This window comes from Medicago sativa, chromosome 3 (assembly GCF_051527215.1).
Source record: "Medicago sativa cultivar Bolivia chromosome 3, Bolivia_mono, whole genome shotgun sequence".
Taxonomy (NCBI): domain Eukaryota; kingdom Viridiplantae; phylum Streptophyta; class Magnoliopsida; order Fabales; family Fabaceae; genus Medicago; species Medicago sativa.
The window spans coordinates 87,017,025-87,033,423 of NC_140751.1; the positions used below are offsets into that span (position 1 = coordinate 87,017,025).

Consider the following 16,399-nt stretch of genomic DNA (forward strand, 5'->3'; position numbering starts at 1 on the left):
ATAGCTTGTGATCCAATTTTTAAGGTTTTTTTTTTTTTTACAATGTGGGGTTATCTTCACATACAATCTCCAGATTTTTTTATGGGACAATCCTAAACATTGGATATTCGAGAGGATATGATATTAGATATACCCTTGTGGGCTCCATGGTTTTCAAAGTTTATTGCTTTCTCATTTATTGCCACTCTGAGATCCGACAAATGAACTATAAAAAATTCTACCCCGAAGATATATATTGCTCTCCATAATCTATCATACACACCGTCTACAATCCCACATATACAATGAAGACCTTTTGTTTGTTTGGCACTAACCCTCCAACATTGTCATGATGAAGATTGAAGAGACGCCTTTAAAAATGACATGTGCTGCCTCTACACAATTCTTTAGGGATAACCCGATGATTTATTTCTTTAATAACAGCAACCACACCATCATGATGGATAATATATTTTAGACATTACATTGATCCGATTAAAACTAGATTCAGATTTCTTAAATAAGGTTTTGTGTTCGGAATTTATGGATGAGAAAATATGATTGAGAGAAGATATCCGACCATAAAGGTGTTCCGCTAGGTTTAAAAAACGGTCGCACTGATGGTACATTGTAATTATTGATATTAGAGCGAATTTTAGTTTAATATTGCTAACACAATCTCAACTGTGGTTATATTGTAGTTGTAGAGACATCAGAAACTTGATACTATTACTATGACTTCAATCACAAACCTAAACATGATTAAATGTCAACCATAGAGCAAATAAGCATATATTAATCGGGTCATTGACATGCCCGCTAGATATCTTTATTGAAAAATGAGAAGGGAAAAAAGGGATCAATCTTATGAGGCCCATATGTTTCACCTTTTGAAATTCTTCATGTTTTATAGGTCCTTTTCATCATCTAACACAATGATGAAAGAGGTTCCAAAGAATAAACAACAAGTCTAAAGTGAGTCTGCTTGATTTCTGTAGGATAAAGACAACACCACCATGCCAAGGGTGTGTCGTAATTACCACATTGCACTTGCTGTTATCCTAAAGTTATTGCCTTAATTATGTGAAGTGATTGCGGTCAAAACTTGCTAATGATGAAATGGTTGTTTGGTGTTTTAAGCAAACTCAGAGAGCATAGATTAAATTTGACTTTTTCAATGAAGCAATAAAGGGTACTCCATTAGTTCTATCTTAAACCAGCTAAGATAAATACGTACGTCATCATCTTAGCCTAATTACTGGATTTCAAAGAAAGAATAACGTTGTTAGCAATTAAATAACATGGGATTTAACTTCGCAAGCTCCTCAATAGATTGTTTATTTGGTCTTCTTAGTATATTTTTTTTATTCCCTTTTTACTTTTGGACCTTGTCATATAGATATGCTTAATTAAATATACAACTAGGAATTTATATGAACTGCAATGGTCTTTAATCTTTATACATGTGGAAATGTGAATGTAAATGGTATATACTCTGGTCGGAAAAGGAAAAATCACTACGAACAATGAGATCATGGTTTTAATTTTGTTTGTTTATCTCAAATATATAACTTAAAAGTAAATACTTTTGAGGGAATGATAAGACTTGTTTATACGAGATCCATTCACTTCCAGTCAAAAGAAGAAGACACGGTCATATAGATTCATTTTTATGAAACATGGAATAAAGATGTTAAAAGTAAAATAAAAATAAAAATATTTTAAATTATATAATTGAGAAAAAAAGCTCCAAAATTTTTATTATATAAAGTACTCAGTCAAATACTCCTTTACTGTTTTTTTGAAGCATCAAATACTGTTTTACTAGCATGCACTAAAAGTGACATTTGATACCACCGAAATTGGGTTTTGGAGGGAAGGAGGAGAGAGAGGGGAAAAAGAAGATAAACTACCACATTAAGCAAAACATTATCATCATGGACTAACCATCAAATTTGCTTACATATTGCAATAGGAAAAAAAATATTCGTTTGAGAAATTGAGTGTATAGGTTTGTGATTATTTAAAGGTGTTCAGAAACCAATGCCATGTAAAACCACAGAAGAAACATAAAACGTTGTGTGAAAAATTAATTAAAATATGAAACGTGAGGTGAAGAGAACATTGTTTGCATTGCATTGCAGTCCACAAAAAAAAAAAAGAACATTGTTTGCAAACTTTGCGGTGCCCATGTGCTCAGAGTACGTTTCTTGCATATATGTTCATGCATTTTATAAGTTAATTGCAACTTGTTTTATGTGGATGCATATTCTCTCTTGGAGTGGCTGTTAAGTTTGAGATCAAGTCTAAAGAAGTAGTATGTGTGTATTCAAGTATCATGACCCCAAAATAATGATGGAAGTTAAAAACAAGTATCATGGCTAAAAATGGATTGGAAAAAGGAAAAAAGAAAGATGAAAGCATGTAATGTTTGATGGTATAGGAAACACAAGAAAGAAATGTGTAAAAAAATTTCCTTTTATTTGGTTGAATGGAAAATAAAATAAAAAGGTAGTTAAACCATGCTGCTATTCAAAAAAATAAAAAATAAACCATGCTAAATGCCAATTACGCTCTTGAAATGTTTTTAAAATAAGAGGATACATACTGATTTGACTTCAAATAAAACCTTGATTAAATTGAAGTAAGCTCCTCTGCCATTTAAACCAACATGTTGTCAATTTACAATGTACTAATAAGGACTTGATTTCAAGTCACATTATTCTATTTTCTAACAAATGTTTGTGCGGTCACAACCACAAATTTAAATAACTTAAGCAAACTCACAAATATAAAAAAGATTGAAATAGAAAAATCAATTAATCCTTGTTATTATTGATAACATCAGTTAATGTATAACTCTGTGTGTTGCACCTAAATGAGTTGAATTTGTTCCAAGTAGTGGTTTTAAGCAGCCGAATCTAACAAGGAGGTGTTTCAAGTTGTGGTTTATTGCTAGTAGTTTTTTTTTCACCTTTAAGTCACCTTAAAAGAAAAAATATAAATATAAATATATATAAGTGTAATTTAAAAGTTAGTTTAAGGGGTTATAATCTAAGTGAAGTAGAAATGTAAGTCTGATGCAAACGGTCGGGTTTGGATGGGTATCAGTGCCTGAATACTCGCCCCACCTCGTCTTCTAAAATCGAAGATAGTAAACACACGAAAATTAGCTGCAGATTTTTTTTTTAATCTTTTCAAAAATATCCTTACTTATTTAAAACTAAATCATTTTTTTTTTAAATCCAAAACATGCGCGACCTACTTTCTGGTCATTTGTTCAGACAACGGTGGAGCAAAAGGCATTCATTCTATTAAGATGAACACCACTGAAGTCCACTGCTTAGTTATTATGTCCTTCATCATACCAATCTGATCAGCTAAGTAATGAACGTAACTCAGGCTTCCGCTGGAAGCATCTCAACTGAAATGAATACGAAAGATGAGGGGTAGGGTGAGTTACTTCACATTAATGGGAAACCTATCAAGGGAAATTTTAGAAATTTTGAACCAAAAGAACTTCGCATTGCACTCTTTCTTCACTTTATCCTCTTATTGCTACAAAGACCACTGTCCAGTGTCAACTATCACTGAGATATGGAGAATCAGTACTAGTTATGTGTGATCCATTACACAAACTCATTATTGCCAAAATAAACACTAGCACAACACAAAGATTAACTGGCTTAGCTTTAGGATCTACAGCTTTGACGCTGCACCTTTGTCCAAGAACCATTTCAACTCCCCTTCAGGTGAAACCAATGCAGCAGGAAGCTTTTCAGAAGTTTCAGATCCACGTAGTGCAGAGTGAACTGCATCCGCTTTACCGGTACCAGTCACCACAAGAGCGATGTAAGCAGAGGAATTGATCACGGGAAAGGTAAATGTTATTCTCTCTGGTGGTGGTTTTGGTGAGTCGTTAATGGAGGTAACCCATTTTTTATTCTCGTGCACAAGAGGGTGCCCTGGGAACAAAGAAGCTACATGCCCGTCAGGGCCCATGCCAAGTAACATGAGATCAAATTTTGGAAATCCACTGGTTGATGATGAGGTTATCACATTGCTATTGACCAAGTGTTTGACACATGTCTCGTAATCGTCGGCAGCTCCCTCAGCTGAAAGGGCATCATTGATTGCGTAAACATTACCAGGTGGAATGGGCACCTGCCAAGAGAATCGTGATGTAAGCATTAACAGGTTAGACTTAACAGAAAAATATACTAATAGAAGACTATGTAAGGGGACAGCATACTCTGATCATGCAGTCATTTTAAAGCAGACAGTACATAAATAAAATATGAGAAAATGAGACAGTGTCAAACTAATTTTACACTATGTTCAATCCAACATTTTGTAGTTATTTTTACATTGCGGTTATAAAGTGGACTTGCATAGCAATATCATGAGTTCCCTAAAATTCATTCCCCTCTGGCCTTATTTTATAGGAATGATCAATATACTCAACACTTGTTGATACAATACCATCCTATCCTACACAGAGATTCATTGGTCGGATCATCTACGCATGATAGTCTCTCCCTGAAATGCTTGTACTTGTCAATTCACTTCACCACTTAATAGATGCCCTTTTTTTAGGTCTGCAATAACATTCTGACACCTCCTAGTTTGATATGAATCTCTCTGAATGTGAGTAACGGTTACGCCACAGCCCACAAGTGGAGTCTTCCAATGCTCAAACCAGTGTTGTCAAACAGCGGCTATAGCGCTATAACATAGTGCAATTTGCATGAATAGCTGTTATTTTGTGATCCGCTATTTAGTACAAAGTGTTGACAAACGGCTGCCATTGCGTCACTATAGCGCGGTAGCATAGTGTTTTTTGAACAAAACGCTATTTTTTGCGATCCGTGATTGACAAATTGGCTCAAACCTTCATTCTCTGAAGGGCATACCACGGCCCTCAACATCTTGCAGGTCACTTGAATAAAAACATGCCTATATAATGTGCTCTGTCCAATTCCAAAATGGTTTTCTAATTGTGATTTTTAAAAGTAAAATATCATTTCGTGCGCTAAATTCACGCCTCTTTTTCAACTCTTCCTAAAAATACTTTAGTGTTGACTTTATCTATTCTTGATGGAACTTAATGTTGGCAGTACAGAGTATTCACTTAATTTTTGTTTAATAGGTGATATAATTGATGAAAGAAGCAAAGACAGGTGGCAATGCAAATTCCATTGTATTGTACAAGAAATTTTCTCCAGAAAGCTGGTGCTTCAGAATTCACAGAACAAACTTTATATTCCTTTGTGTATACCCAGTGTTTAAGCACCAGGAAGCCAAATCTTGACCAAAGGCTGCACAAACAAAATGACATTTGTTTCGCAGTACCTGGCACTTGAGCACCATAAGTAAAATCTCACTAATTGCATTACACTACTAGTGGCTATAAGTAGAAGAAGGAAAGGATTTGAAAGAACAGTTTGCATATGTGGGGCACCTGAAACACACTTTCTAGGCTGGACTGGGGAAGCTTATAGGTTAACCTATGACTCTTCATCTTTTTTTCATTTCATCACTTTGCCATGCTTTCCACCTACATCCCTTGTTGAGTGATATAAAAAATCCCTTCAAACCACACTTAGTACCATCCACCATGTCTTAATTTTATGAATTAGTGATTGATAACTTTCATTCTAGCAAAAACATTAGTCATACTTTCCTAACATTTAATAACTTAATATACTTGCCAAAGTTTGTCATGGATCCTCGCATACTGACTGTTTCTACCTAAGTAGCATTTATACTTCAGATTGAATGTGTGTTTGATGTCTGACATTTGTTGGTGTCAAACAAAAACAAGACACAATCCATGTGGTTACATTCATTCACTTCTATTTTCTCAATTTATTGCTGATTTCTACATGATTTTGCATCAATAGCGTTGTTCAATTTAAATAGGTTCAATCTTCCAATAGTTGGAAAACAAGTTCAATCTAAATAATAAATAAGTTTATGACACAGCACAACTCCTTAAAAAACATAAAAAAATAGAACATACCTTGGATAGAAACCCATCAAAAGCAAGCTTATAGTTACTATCATCATGAGTCTTTGGTACAACTCTCTCATCAACCCAAAACACATGCCATTTAGCCCATTCAATAGAATCGACATACGGATCTTCCAACAGTTTCCTATAATCACAACACAAATCAAATAATATTCATCTAATTCAATTCAATTCAACTAATCATCATCAAGAGAGAGAGAGAGAAAAGAAACTCACTGGAGATAGTTGATCAAAGAGCCACCAGATAAACAAACAGTGAAAGCGCCTCTTTCGCGAGTGAACTTATTAGAGAGATCAGCGACATATTTGGCGAGAGAAACAGCGAGTTGTTCTTTTTCGAAGACTTCAACTTCAACAGCCATTGAAGATTTCACCACCTTGCAAACGAACCGTTTGTTGTTGTGTTTGGCGATGACACCTTTGAATCTGAAGGGTCGAAAAGAGAATTGAGCTGAAAGTGGACGCAAGTTTGGGTTTGAAAGGGAAAGCGATGCGATTCGGGGAGTGTTGAGATGTAACCAAGAGTGGGTGAAAGTGGAAGACATGCGTCTTGTTCTTATAAGTCAAATCAAAAGGGAATGCTCTCACTCATTCACCAAACCAAAAAGTGAAGGGTAACACTACCACCGTTTTATTACATTACCTGGCGATACACCCAACCAAGGATAGTATTTTAAAACTCGGACCGGTCTGATGGGCCGAGAACCGAACCTATGATCGGTTTGGTTCGGTCGTGTTATTGAACCGGATATGCTATTGACAGACAGGATGAATGACTTGAAACTAGGATTGAATTGGTTGAAAATTGTGGATAATAGTAGATGTGTACATGGGTCGGTTTGGGTTGGATTTTGTAACCGACTCTAGCTTACTTTTAACTAACCATGATTTATTCACTATATTCTGATACGGCATAAACCTCAACATCCATGATAACTTTCTCGATTGAGAATGAAAAGTGTTTATGTATAAACCCAAAATATAAACACTTTGGCATTTACATTTCAAAATCATTTAGAAGAGTTATTATAGCAAATGGAGTGAAAAATGTTTACCGTTTTGATTTTGAAAATGGAGTTTTATAAAAAAAGAATTGAGAGTTTTTTAAATGTAATGTTAGATTTGTGTTGAAACGTCAATTGATTTAGTTTATAATTGAAAAAACAAAAAACTAATTGAAATTCAAAATTACATTGGTTGTGATCAAAATATAATATTTTCCACTTGATCTATGTTTTCTACGAATAGAAAATTTGGAGGAAGTCAGCAATAAATCGTTTTTTTATTTGTGTTATAAGATTGAAAACAAAAAATATTTTAGTTTGTGTGCATTATGGAAGTGTGTATGCCCGATAACCCTGTAGATTTCGTGTATAAAGTTTTGTTGTTTAATCAATGTTTATCTTTGAGCTAGATTTGTATTTTTATGTGCATTCATATACGATGGAAAAAAAAACTATTGATATTTGATAACTTATATCAAAAAGGAACATGTGAAAAAATGAATCGTGGTGGATCAAATTTTTTCCAAGCATTTTAATAAAATGTAAAGCTCTCGTACATATACGTTTTTACATCTATGTGTTTCTTCATCGTAGAGAATCAAACAAATTCATGCATTTTCAATAAGTCACAGTATCACAGTTAACAACCCCATAAATGGGTAAGCAACTTCTTTTAAAGATTGTTTCCCTCTCGTCATTCATGTCTTATGCTTACAACATTTTCAAACAACCAGGTAAAACAAACATGATCTTTTGAAATACAATGATTAGAGGTTAATCTGAAAGTGAAGACTTTACACATGCATTTGCTTTTTATTGTAAAATGTTGGTTTCAAGTATTAAACTTGATACTCATACCTACCATTCCCTTTTTAAGAAGATTTCAAATGTTAGAGAAAGGGAAATTGTTTGATTTTGTTATTGTGAGAAAATGTTTTGAATCATTTTGGGTTAAGTTTTGAATTACATTGAAACCAAAATTGTGTGGACATAATTATGCGTTGGGAAAGAGCTTAATTTTTTCATTCTAGATGTAGTAAACTTGTTGTGCTGTCCATTTTTTTTTTGTAGTTGTAGGTTAAATATGAATTTTAATTTTTTAGCACTTAAAATTAAATTTATATTTTGTTAAAAATTTATAAATTCTTATACGAGAGATTCTTATAGTATTCTATATATCTACGTAAAAATTCAGTCAAAAATAAGAATAGCAATTTTTTATTTTTTTTAGAAGTGAAATTAGACTTTACTAAAGATAGTTCAAAATTAAGATACCATATTACACTTCGGTTCCAAAATATAAACAACTACCGTCACCCAAAAGACTCAAGGAATTACATAACCCAGTCCAACTAATTAAAACGCTCAATGGCGTGAAACATTGCATAAAAGTCTGATAACATTAAAAGTTTGATAACAAGTCTGCCAAATCATTATGCAATATTTTTACCTTTTCCAACATGCTTATCAAGACCAAACGAAGCATTAAGCTTGTTTGCAAGCTTAGGAAGTTCTTCATCGGTGCTATTCTCCATTGCTCTGACGCAGCAAGACACCATCTTCCTCGAAAAATCAGATCCCTTGTAAGAATGTTGACAAATTTTCAAGGATTTACCCAACCTCTTTTGAAACTGAGAGAACTCAGTGTCAAAAGTGACTTTGTCACCATCAACAGCAGACCCACAAATACTTAAACATTCCTGTAAACCGTCTATAGCACTCCATTTTTGGTCATAACATTTGAAACAACATTCGCACACTTTTTTCATATTTTTCACGTGAAGGTGGTCCATGTGAGGATCAAGGATCTTGTCAGCAGCTTCTCTGACTTTCACGATGTGCTCTCTAAGTTTTCTTGCATCTTTTTCGTCATTAGGAGGAATGAAACAACTGTTGTCCATTGGGCGGCAGAGGCAACGACGGTGACGGCGACAGCGACTTCAGCTGCTTGTTGATTTAGGGTTTGCGAGATTTTGAACTACCTTTACGGTTGCTTATTGATATATTTTAATTGTTATATAACATCATAACAATTTAAACAATTTAAACAATTATTACATCATATTTTATCCAACAACAATACAAATCAACCCATCATTAGCATCACCATAAATCATTCACTCTCTTTTAAAAAATAAAAAATAAACCATTCACTTTCTTATTCCTTTCCCTCCGATATACGGGTCAACTTTTCAGTATATTTTAACTCCAATTACTTCATAATATCAAAACATTTAAAATTGAAGGACAATTCAACTACCATTACGGTTGCTTGTTGATATATTTTAATTGTTATATAACATCTAAAAACATCCACAATGGGTCATACTTTTGCATCAAAAACATCCACAATGGGTCATACTTTTGCATCAAGTTCTTCATCCTATACAGATAACTTAAACATCGTTGTCTTTGAAAAAATATTGATTACCATGAAATGAATAACACATAGATAACAATAAATAAAAAAGAACATGATATTTGCATTCTAGTTAACTAGGTGTTCAACCCGTGCGTTGCACGGGTTTGTTTAAATTTTTTAATAGTTTTTTTTATCAAAAATAATATTTTTGACAACCGTACTGAATTTTTATATTTATGTCCTCGTCAAGTGAATACAAAATATAAGGAAATAAAAATTGTTTTTGATCTAAATATTGTGTATTCACCTTACATAAAAATCAACAAAAGTGTAGTTCAATAGTCAGGGGACGGTTTAGTCCATAGTTTCTTTTACAATATGTTTTTATTCAATAAAAAGTAGTGGTGATAAAACTTTCTTTTTGTTTCCTTTTTTCATCGGTTTTATTTCTATCCCCTCATGCTTTGTTGTTTTCCTTTTATTTTAATCTAACATCAACGTTATGAAAAAATAGTGAATTTTATTTAGACGTCAGATTGTTATTCTAACTTTAGTCGATGGAATAATTTTATGAAAAAAATGAAATAACCCCCTTTAAGTAAAAATATTTTTGACATAATTTTTTTTTAAAAGAATATTTTAATAGAGTAGTAATACTATATTCATCTTAATCCCCTCTACAAAGAATATTTTTAAATAAAATTTAATCTGATTTTTTATAGTTTCAACATTGTATATATAAAGGGTGCACGTTATTTTTAGCATGTTTAGTGCTAAAGATAAAAACAACTTTTTTATTACAATAAAAATATTATTATCTACAAAGCATATGAAATTGTATTTAGCAAAACTGAAAAATGCGATAGGTTATTTCATCTTTTCTTTGCATCCAGCTTGAATATTATCATTGTAATTGAGTCCATACTTTTCCAATTTTCACACACACACATATATATATACACACACACACACACACACACACATACATTTTCAATTCAATAAAGTCAATTGAAAAGAATACATTAAAAAAATATTTTTTTAAAATAGCCTAAATTAAAAAAATAAAATATTACTCCTTGATGTTGTCAAACAAAAAATTTCAAATATAGTCATTTTATTGTCCTATCTGATTTGGAATGGACAATAAAAGGCATGAGTCCAATTTTCAGACATATGCATATCATTGGTACTTCTGCAATAGCATAATGACTTGTAAATATATAGTGTGGCATGAAAATAAATATGAAACATAGATAAGAATTTTCTCACTTGAATAATTGCATTAGCTGATTTGTTTGTGGGATATCTAGGTTGATATTAATCTTTGTTGACTTTGATGATGACATGCATATAGTATCACCTTTACAGTGAGGGGAAAAAAGTTTTTGGGAAGTTTGCACATAAATCAAACTTTTCAATTGAAAATCCACACTATAAACCTTACCTTAATAGTTCTTAACTTTTCAATTGAAAATCCACACTATAAACCTTATCTTAATAGTTGTTTATGATTTTACTAATTATAGAGTAATGTGAGAACAATGAATTTTGTAACCCCGATGCCAGCTTACATTGTCCAACATACTTGAATTGACCTTTTTTTTTATAATAAAAGAATAGTTCTAGGAGGACATATATATCTATCATAGACAATTGATATAGATAAAAGACATGAGATTCCGAGTGAAAAAATATATAATTTCAGTTGAGTGATTCTAGATATAATCAAAAATCGGATGACAAATGTAACAAACCACCAAATTATAGAATAAGTAAAAAATTATGGAAGAAAAATCAATATTAATGTAAAGATGACTACCTTTTCATATAAGAAGTGACATTTCAACAAAATCCACCTATTTCTATGGCCTGCAATGAAACTAATAAAAGAAGAAATATTAGAAGGAATGAACATGAAAACTACCAAAAAAATGAAATGAAAGAAAATGTAAAGATGGACAACCTTTTCGTATAAGAAGTTGCATTTCTACAAAATTCACCTATTTCCAAAACCTACAATGAAACTAATAAAAGAAGAAATATAAGAAGGAATGAAAATAAAACTACCAACAAAAAATGAAATGAAAGAAGAAATAGAAGGAGGATAATAAGTAACATGAGTTGTTACTAATTGAGGGAAAATAAAAGGTTAGTGGTGGCTAGGAATTAATTGATGGAATGGAAATAGTGTAGTAGAAACAAAAATGAACCAAAAGATGAAATGGAATTGGAAGAATTAGTAACATATCTATGATCTATCTATTAAGAAGGTTTTTTTTTAAGCCACTCTTTAACAAACCAATGATCAAAGTCAATAAAGATAGTGGGGAAATACAGCACCATTCCCCTTCTGTAACAAACCAATGATAGTGGGGTTTGTGGTTTTAATTGGTTTATGTTAAAATTTCTTAAACTGTTACATAATTTATTCAATTGGACTATGAAGGGATATTCAATTAGGAACTATTAAAGAATGACATTATTGTAAAATATAGTGGATCATGTTTAATTAGAGATGAGAAGCTTTAAAAAAAATAGAGATGAGAAACATCTCTAAAGCATGCCACATCGTCACAATGGAAGCTTAAGAATAGTTCAAGTTTCTAATTCAAAGATATATAGATGCATCTTCAAAATATGCACTTACTGTATTCAATGGAAGTATGCCTTGCCTGAATTTCTTAATGGAGGATCGAACCCTCGTTGATAACATAACATTTTGTGAATTCGCGAAAAAGGTTTAACGATTTAGAAAATTGTGGCCCTAAGTCTAACCATTTGTTTCTTTGTTATTTTGTTTTTAACGCGTAACAAACACAAAAATAGTCACATGAAAATAAGCATATCAACTCATACAATGCCACATAATCAAACCCTTGCCACATAAGCTTTTGGTGACAAAATAATTATCATTATGTTTAAAAAATTATAATTTATATATGTTAACAACTAAAAATACATTTGTTACTTAAAAAAAAAAAACTAAAAATACATTTGTTGGTATACAAACAAAAAATAACTCAATTTTACATAATTGAGCTAATGAAAATTTGTCCACTCTATTTTTTTTCTTGGAGCTGACTCACTTGCAAGGTCGTGAGATCAATTTTAATGAAGGGTTTTGTTAACGAGTGCCTCCGGGGCACTCTTTAAGCATCCCAAACAAGCAATTACTATTTTTTTAAAAAGTCAATTATTTCGATTTCCGATGTAATGATTACACACTTTTTCACAAATACTTACTACTTATAATCCTTAAAGAGTGCCCCAGAGGCACTCGTTAACATTTCCCCTCAAATATTTGTAACAAAAAATCTTAAATTTTGTTTTTTATATGTCTCAATTTTTTTAGCAAGTTTTATTGTTCCAAATGTTTTTCGTGACAACTCCTAAATAAACTCACCTTTATTCTTCAGAATTTTGAATTTTTTTTTTGTAGTTATAGGTTAAATATGAATTTTAAATTTTTAACGCTTAAAATTACTTAAAAATTTATAAATTCTTATACAAGAGATTGTTATAATATTCTATACATCTACGTAAAAATTCAGCCAAAAACAAGAATGGTAAGTACAAATTAACTTAAAAATCTTGTCAAAAAAAGAGTTAACTTAAAAATAGAGACACAAAATTGCGATGAAAAAAATTTCGATATCAAAATTGTTGAAAATGTTTAGTGGATTAAAACCAAAATTTGACATGTTTATCGAAAGGGTTAATTAAGTAAATGGTCCCTATAAATATTCAGAATTTTGTTTTTAGTCCCTACAAAATAAAATCACACTTTTTAGTCCTTATAAAATTTTTCATCAACATTTTTAGTCCCTATAAAATTTTCAATCAGCATTTTTAGTCCCTATAAAATTTTTCCATCAGCATTTTTAGTCCCTTAAATGCTTAAGAAAAATGTCACAGGGACTAAAAAATTTATTTGGTAGGGACTAAAAACAAAACTGTAAATATTTATAGGGACTAAAAACTTAATTAACCCTTATCGAAATTATAGAAATCAAATATTTATGTAAGCAAAAAAAAAAAAAAGTAAAATGGGCTACGAAATACTCCGCTGAAAAACCCTAATCTATTATCACCTCGTATATATACGCCTATTAGAAAAAGTTACAAACTTTGACACCAGATTGGAGAAGAGAGAAATTGAGCGGCGGAAGAGAGAAGATGCAGATCTTCGTGAAAACCCTCACCGGCAAGACTATCACCCTTGAGGTGGAGTCAAGCGACACTATCGACAACGTCAAAGCTAAGATTCAGGATAAAGAAGGTTCGTCCTTACTCAAATAACCAGATCCATTTTTTTCTCTTTTTCCTTTGATTCGTTTTTGTTTGATTCATTTGTTTCTCTCTTTCAATTGTTTAGGAATTCCCCCGGACCAGCAGAGGTTGATCTTCGCCGGAAAGCAGTTGGAAGATGGACGTACCCTTGCTGACTACAACATCCAGAAAGGTTAATATCTGAATTTCATGTTTTTGAGAAATTTTATTTGATATGCTTGTTTAGATTGAATGTTATTAGTTACGTTGAATGACTGTTGTCTGAATTGGGGTTTATGAGATCTTTTTTGATTTTACAGAATCAACTTTGCATCTTGTTTTGAGGCTTCGTGGTGGAATCATTGAGCCTTCTTTGATGGCGTTGGCCAGGAAGTATAACCAGGATAAGACTATCTGCCGCAAGTAAGTTTGCACAATCTGGCTCTTGTGTTATTGGTATTGGATTGGATTTTGATGTGCAAGCAGTTGTATTTTGTTAATTCAAAAAGAAGTAATTGCAAATGTAGTTCTTATGTTCTGAATAACTAGTTTGATGATTGATGTGTAATAAAATTTGCTAAAATGAACACTTTAGACTTTAGTTAAGGTTCAGGTTGTACATTTTTTTGAGGCACATACCCTTGTTGGTGCCTTTGACATGATTTTAGTGCTCCTCGTTGACAACTGTAGGAAAATCATCTGAATGTTTAAAAAGGTTACTTTTCTTTGGCACTATGTTTTGCAATAAGTGCAAATTCATAGGTTTTATGTTAAAATAGTTAGGAGAATGTTAACCAGTGCCCCCGGGGCATTGGTTAAGCACCAAATGAAGCAAGTTTTTATTAAAAAGTAATGTAATTATTACTTGATAAAAAGTGACAGTTTATATTTCCAAGACAGAAATTCTATTTATAGATTCCTTATCCAGTGCCCCGGGGGCACCGGTTAACAAGACCCAAATAGTTAATATATGGGATAGGAAGAACACAGCCTCTTCGAAAATGATGGTTTTCTTCAGTTTGGCATGGCATACACTTATAGGTTCTTCTCCTCGTTCCGTGATAACAATACCTTTTATATTTAAATACCTTGGTTGTGTTGATATTTTGCTGGGCATAAATTTAGACTAAGAGCTAGAATATTTCCGAAACAACAGATGTATGAACTCTGTTTGCACATACACTTCTGATTGAAAGTGTGTCCCGCTGTCCGACTCGTGAACTGTCAGACTCGACGCGACACCGACACTTCTGATTACATTAAATTAGGTCATTTTCCCAAAATCTTATTGTTGTCGACGTATTCGTGTCAATGTCGTGTCTGGTGTCTGTGTCCATACTTCATAGTGTATGAATCACATCTTCGTTCAAACAATTGGCCAACTGTCTTAAAACTGTTCCATAAAAAGAGATTATTTTACTGGCAAATCTATTAATGTTTGAAACCTGTCTGGATTGAGATTTTGTGACTTAAGCATTCAATTCAGTAAATTGTATTGCCTTAGATATCTGCTTACGTGTGAACTTCAAAAACACATGATTTTGAAACCAAAGGTATTCATTTGCAAAATAATAGTAATTGCCTAGGGGGTGCATGTTAGAGGATAAATATTAGATACCCTACATCTTATGTGATACTATATGATTACCTAGTTATATTGTATTATTCTGTTCAATGTCAGACCACTTGAATTATAATTGCCATCTATTATTGGAAGCGGGGCTAATCTACATTGATGTGTACAACCAGTGTGCTTACTTATAATTGTGCTGTGCAGGTGCTATGCACGTTTACACCCTCGTGCTGTCAACTGCAGGAAAAAGAAGTGCGGACACAGCAACCAGGTACAGTGTTCTATCACTTGCGCCTGTCGTATTGAATGAAATCTTGCAAGTTGTTATTATTATTTAGTCTTAATGGATTATATTTTTTGTATTGCAGTTGAGGCCAAAGAAGAAGATCAAGTAGACTGCTTTGATTGCTGGAAGGACTTTTTTGTTGTCATTACTGGAAAATGCCCTTTGATAATTAGCTTCTTAGTATTGTTTGAATTCTGTTGGAAGTTGAACTGGCAGTTTTGTCGATGATTTTGTTTTGGATTGAGACATGTTAAATCAATTATGCTACTCTTGTATGCGATGACATAATTTTGTTGCTTTTTATTTTTTTTTGGTACAATAATTTTGTTGCTTTTTTGGTGATATTCTGCGGGACGAAACTTAGAGCATCCACAATGGTCCCTAACAAGGACTCCTTAAATGGACCTCACGTGACACATCACTTATTTATAATTTTTTAATAAAAGTATCTATTAAGGACTCAATGACTCCAATGCCAATACACTAATAAGGACTCTAATGAAAAGTACTTAAATATGTTCCACCATCTTTACATCATTAAACAAAAATAATTTACCTATTACTTCTTTTTACAAGTGGGACCAAGTAGTACACATTTTATTACCTATTAATTTTCATGCATTGTGAGAGTAAAAAGTTACATTGTTGGCACACCACAAATGTGTGACTTTAGAAGTGGTCATTTGAAAAGTTCAAAGTGTCTAATGATTTGATGACTATAATCTGCTGATGGTGTGCAAACTCTTCACTCTGACTGTATATGAATTTGATTTCAAGAAGTGGCATATTTTTGGTCAAAGATAATCACTTTTTGTCCTGATCGTTTGGTTCGTGAATGGTTGAGAGGGCCCAAGCTAAATATTCTGTCTCTTTGGGAACGCAATGATATTTG

General features: G+C 32.4%; 3 protein-coding genes and 1 long non-coding RNA gene across 4 annotated transcripts; 1 reads left to right on the forward strand and 3 right to left on the reverse strand.

The window, feature by feature from the left end:
- Positions 1-3,482: 3,482 nt before the first annotated feature.
- Positions 3,483-6,615, reverse strand: LOC146941408 (6-phosphogluconolactonase 3, chloroplastic-like). Its single transcript, XM_085755173.1, has 3 exons — positions 6,230-6,615; positions 6,002-6,137; positions 3,483-4,143 (listed from the first exon to the last, which is right to left on the reverse strand). Exons 1-3 carry the CDS (start codon positions 6,556-6,558, stop codon positions 3,679-3,681), a joined length of 930 nt encoding a protein of 309 aa, XP_085611299.1. The 5' UTR covers positions 6,559-6,615; the 3' UTR covers positions 3,483-3,678.
- A 1,835-nt stretch (positions 6,616-8,450) lies between these two features.
- LOC146941409 (uncharacterized) lies at positions 8,451-8,918 on the reverse strand. The gene has a single exon (XM_085749953.1). The coding sequence runs from the start codon at positions 8,916-8,918 to the stop codon at positions 8,451-8,453; it is 468 nt and encodes a 155-aa protein (XP_085606079.1).
- Positions 8,919-11,063: 2,145 nt separating this feature from the next.
- LOC146941410 (uncharacterized) lies at positions 11,064-11,442 on the reverse strand. Its single transcript, XR_015032371.1, has 2 exons — positions 11,343-11,442; positions 11,064-11,259 (listed from the first exon to the last, which is right to left on the reverse strand). It is a non-coding gene; the product is annotated as an uncharacterized LOC146941410 (long non-coding RNA).
- A 2,068-nt stretch (positions 11,443-13,510) lies between these two features.
- LOC146941411 (ubiquitin-ribosomal protein eL40 fusion protein) lies at positions 13,511-15,810 on the forward strand. The gene is made up of 5 exons (XM_085755175.1): positions 13,511-13,658; positions 13,755-13,841; positions 13,969-14,071; positions 15,426-15,492; positions 15,590-15,810. The coding sequence occupies exons 1-5, from the start codon at positions 13,556-13,558 to the stop codon at positions 15,614-15,616; spliced, it is 387 nt and encodes a 128-aa protein (XP_085611301.1). The 5' UTR covers positions 13,511-13,555; the 3' UTR covers positions 15,617-15,810.
- Positions 15,811-16,399: the final 589 nt, after the last annotated feature.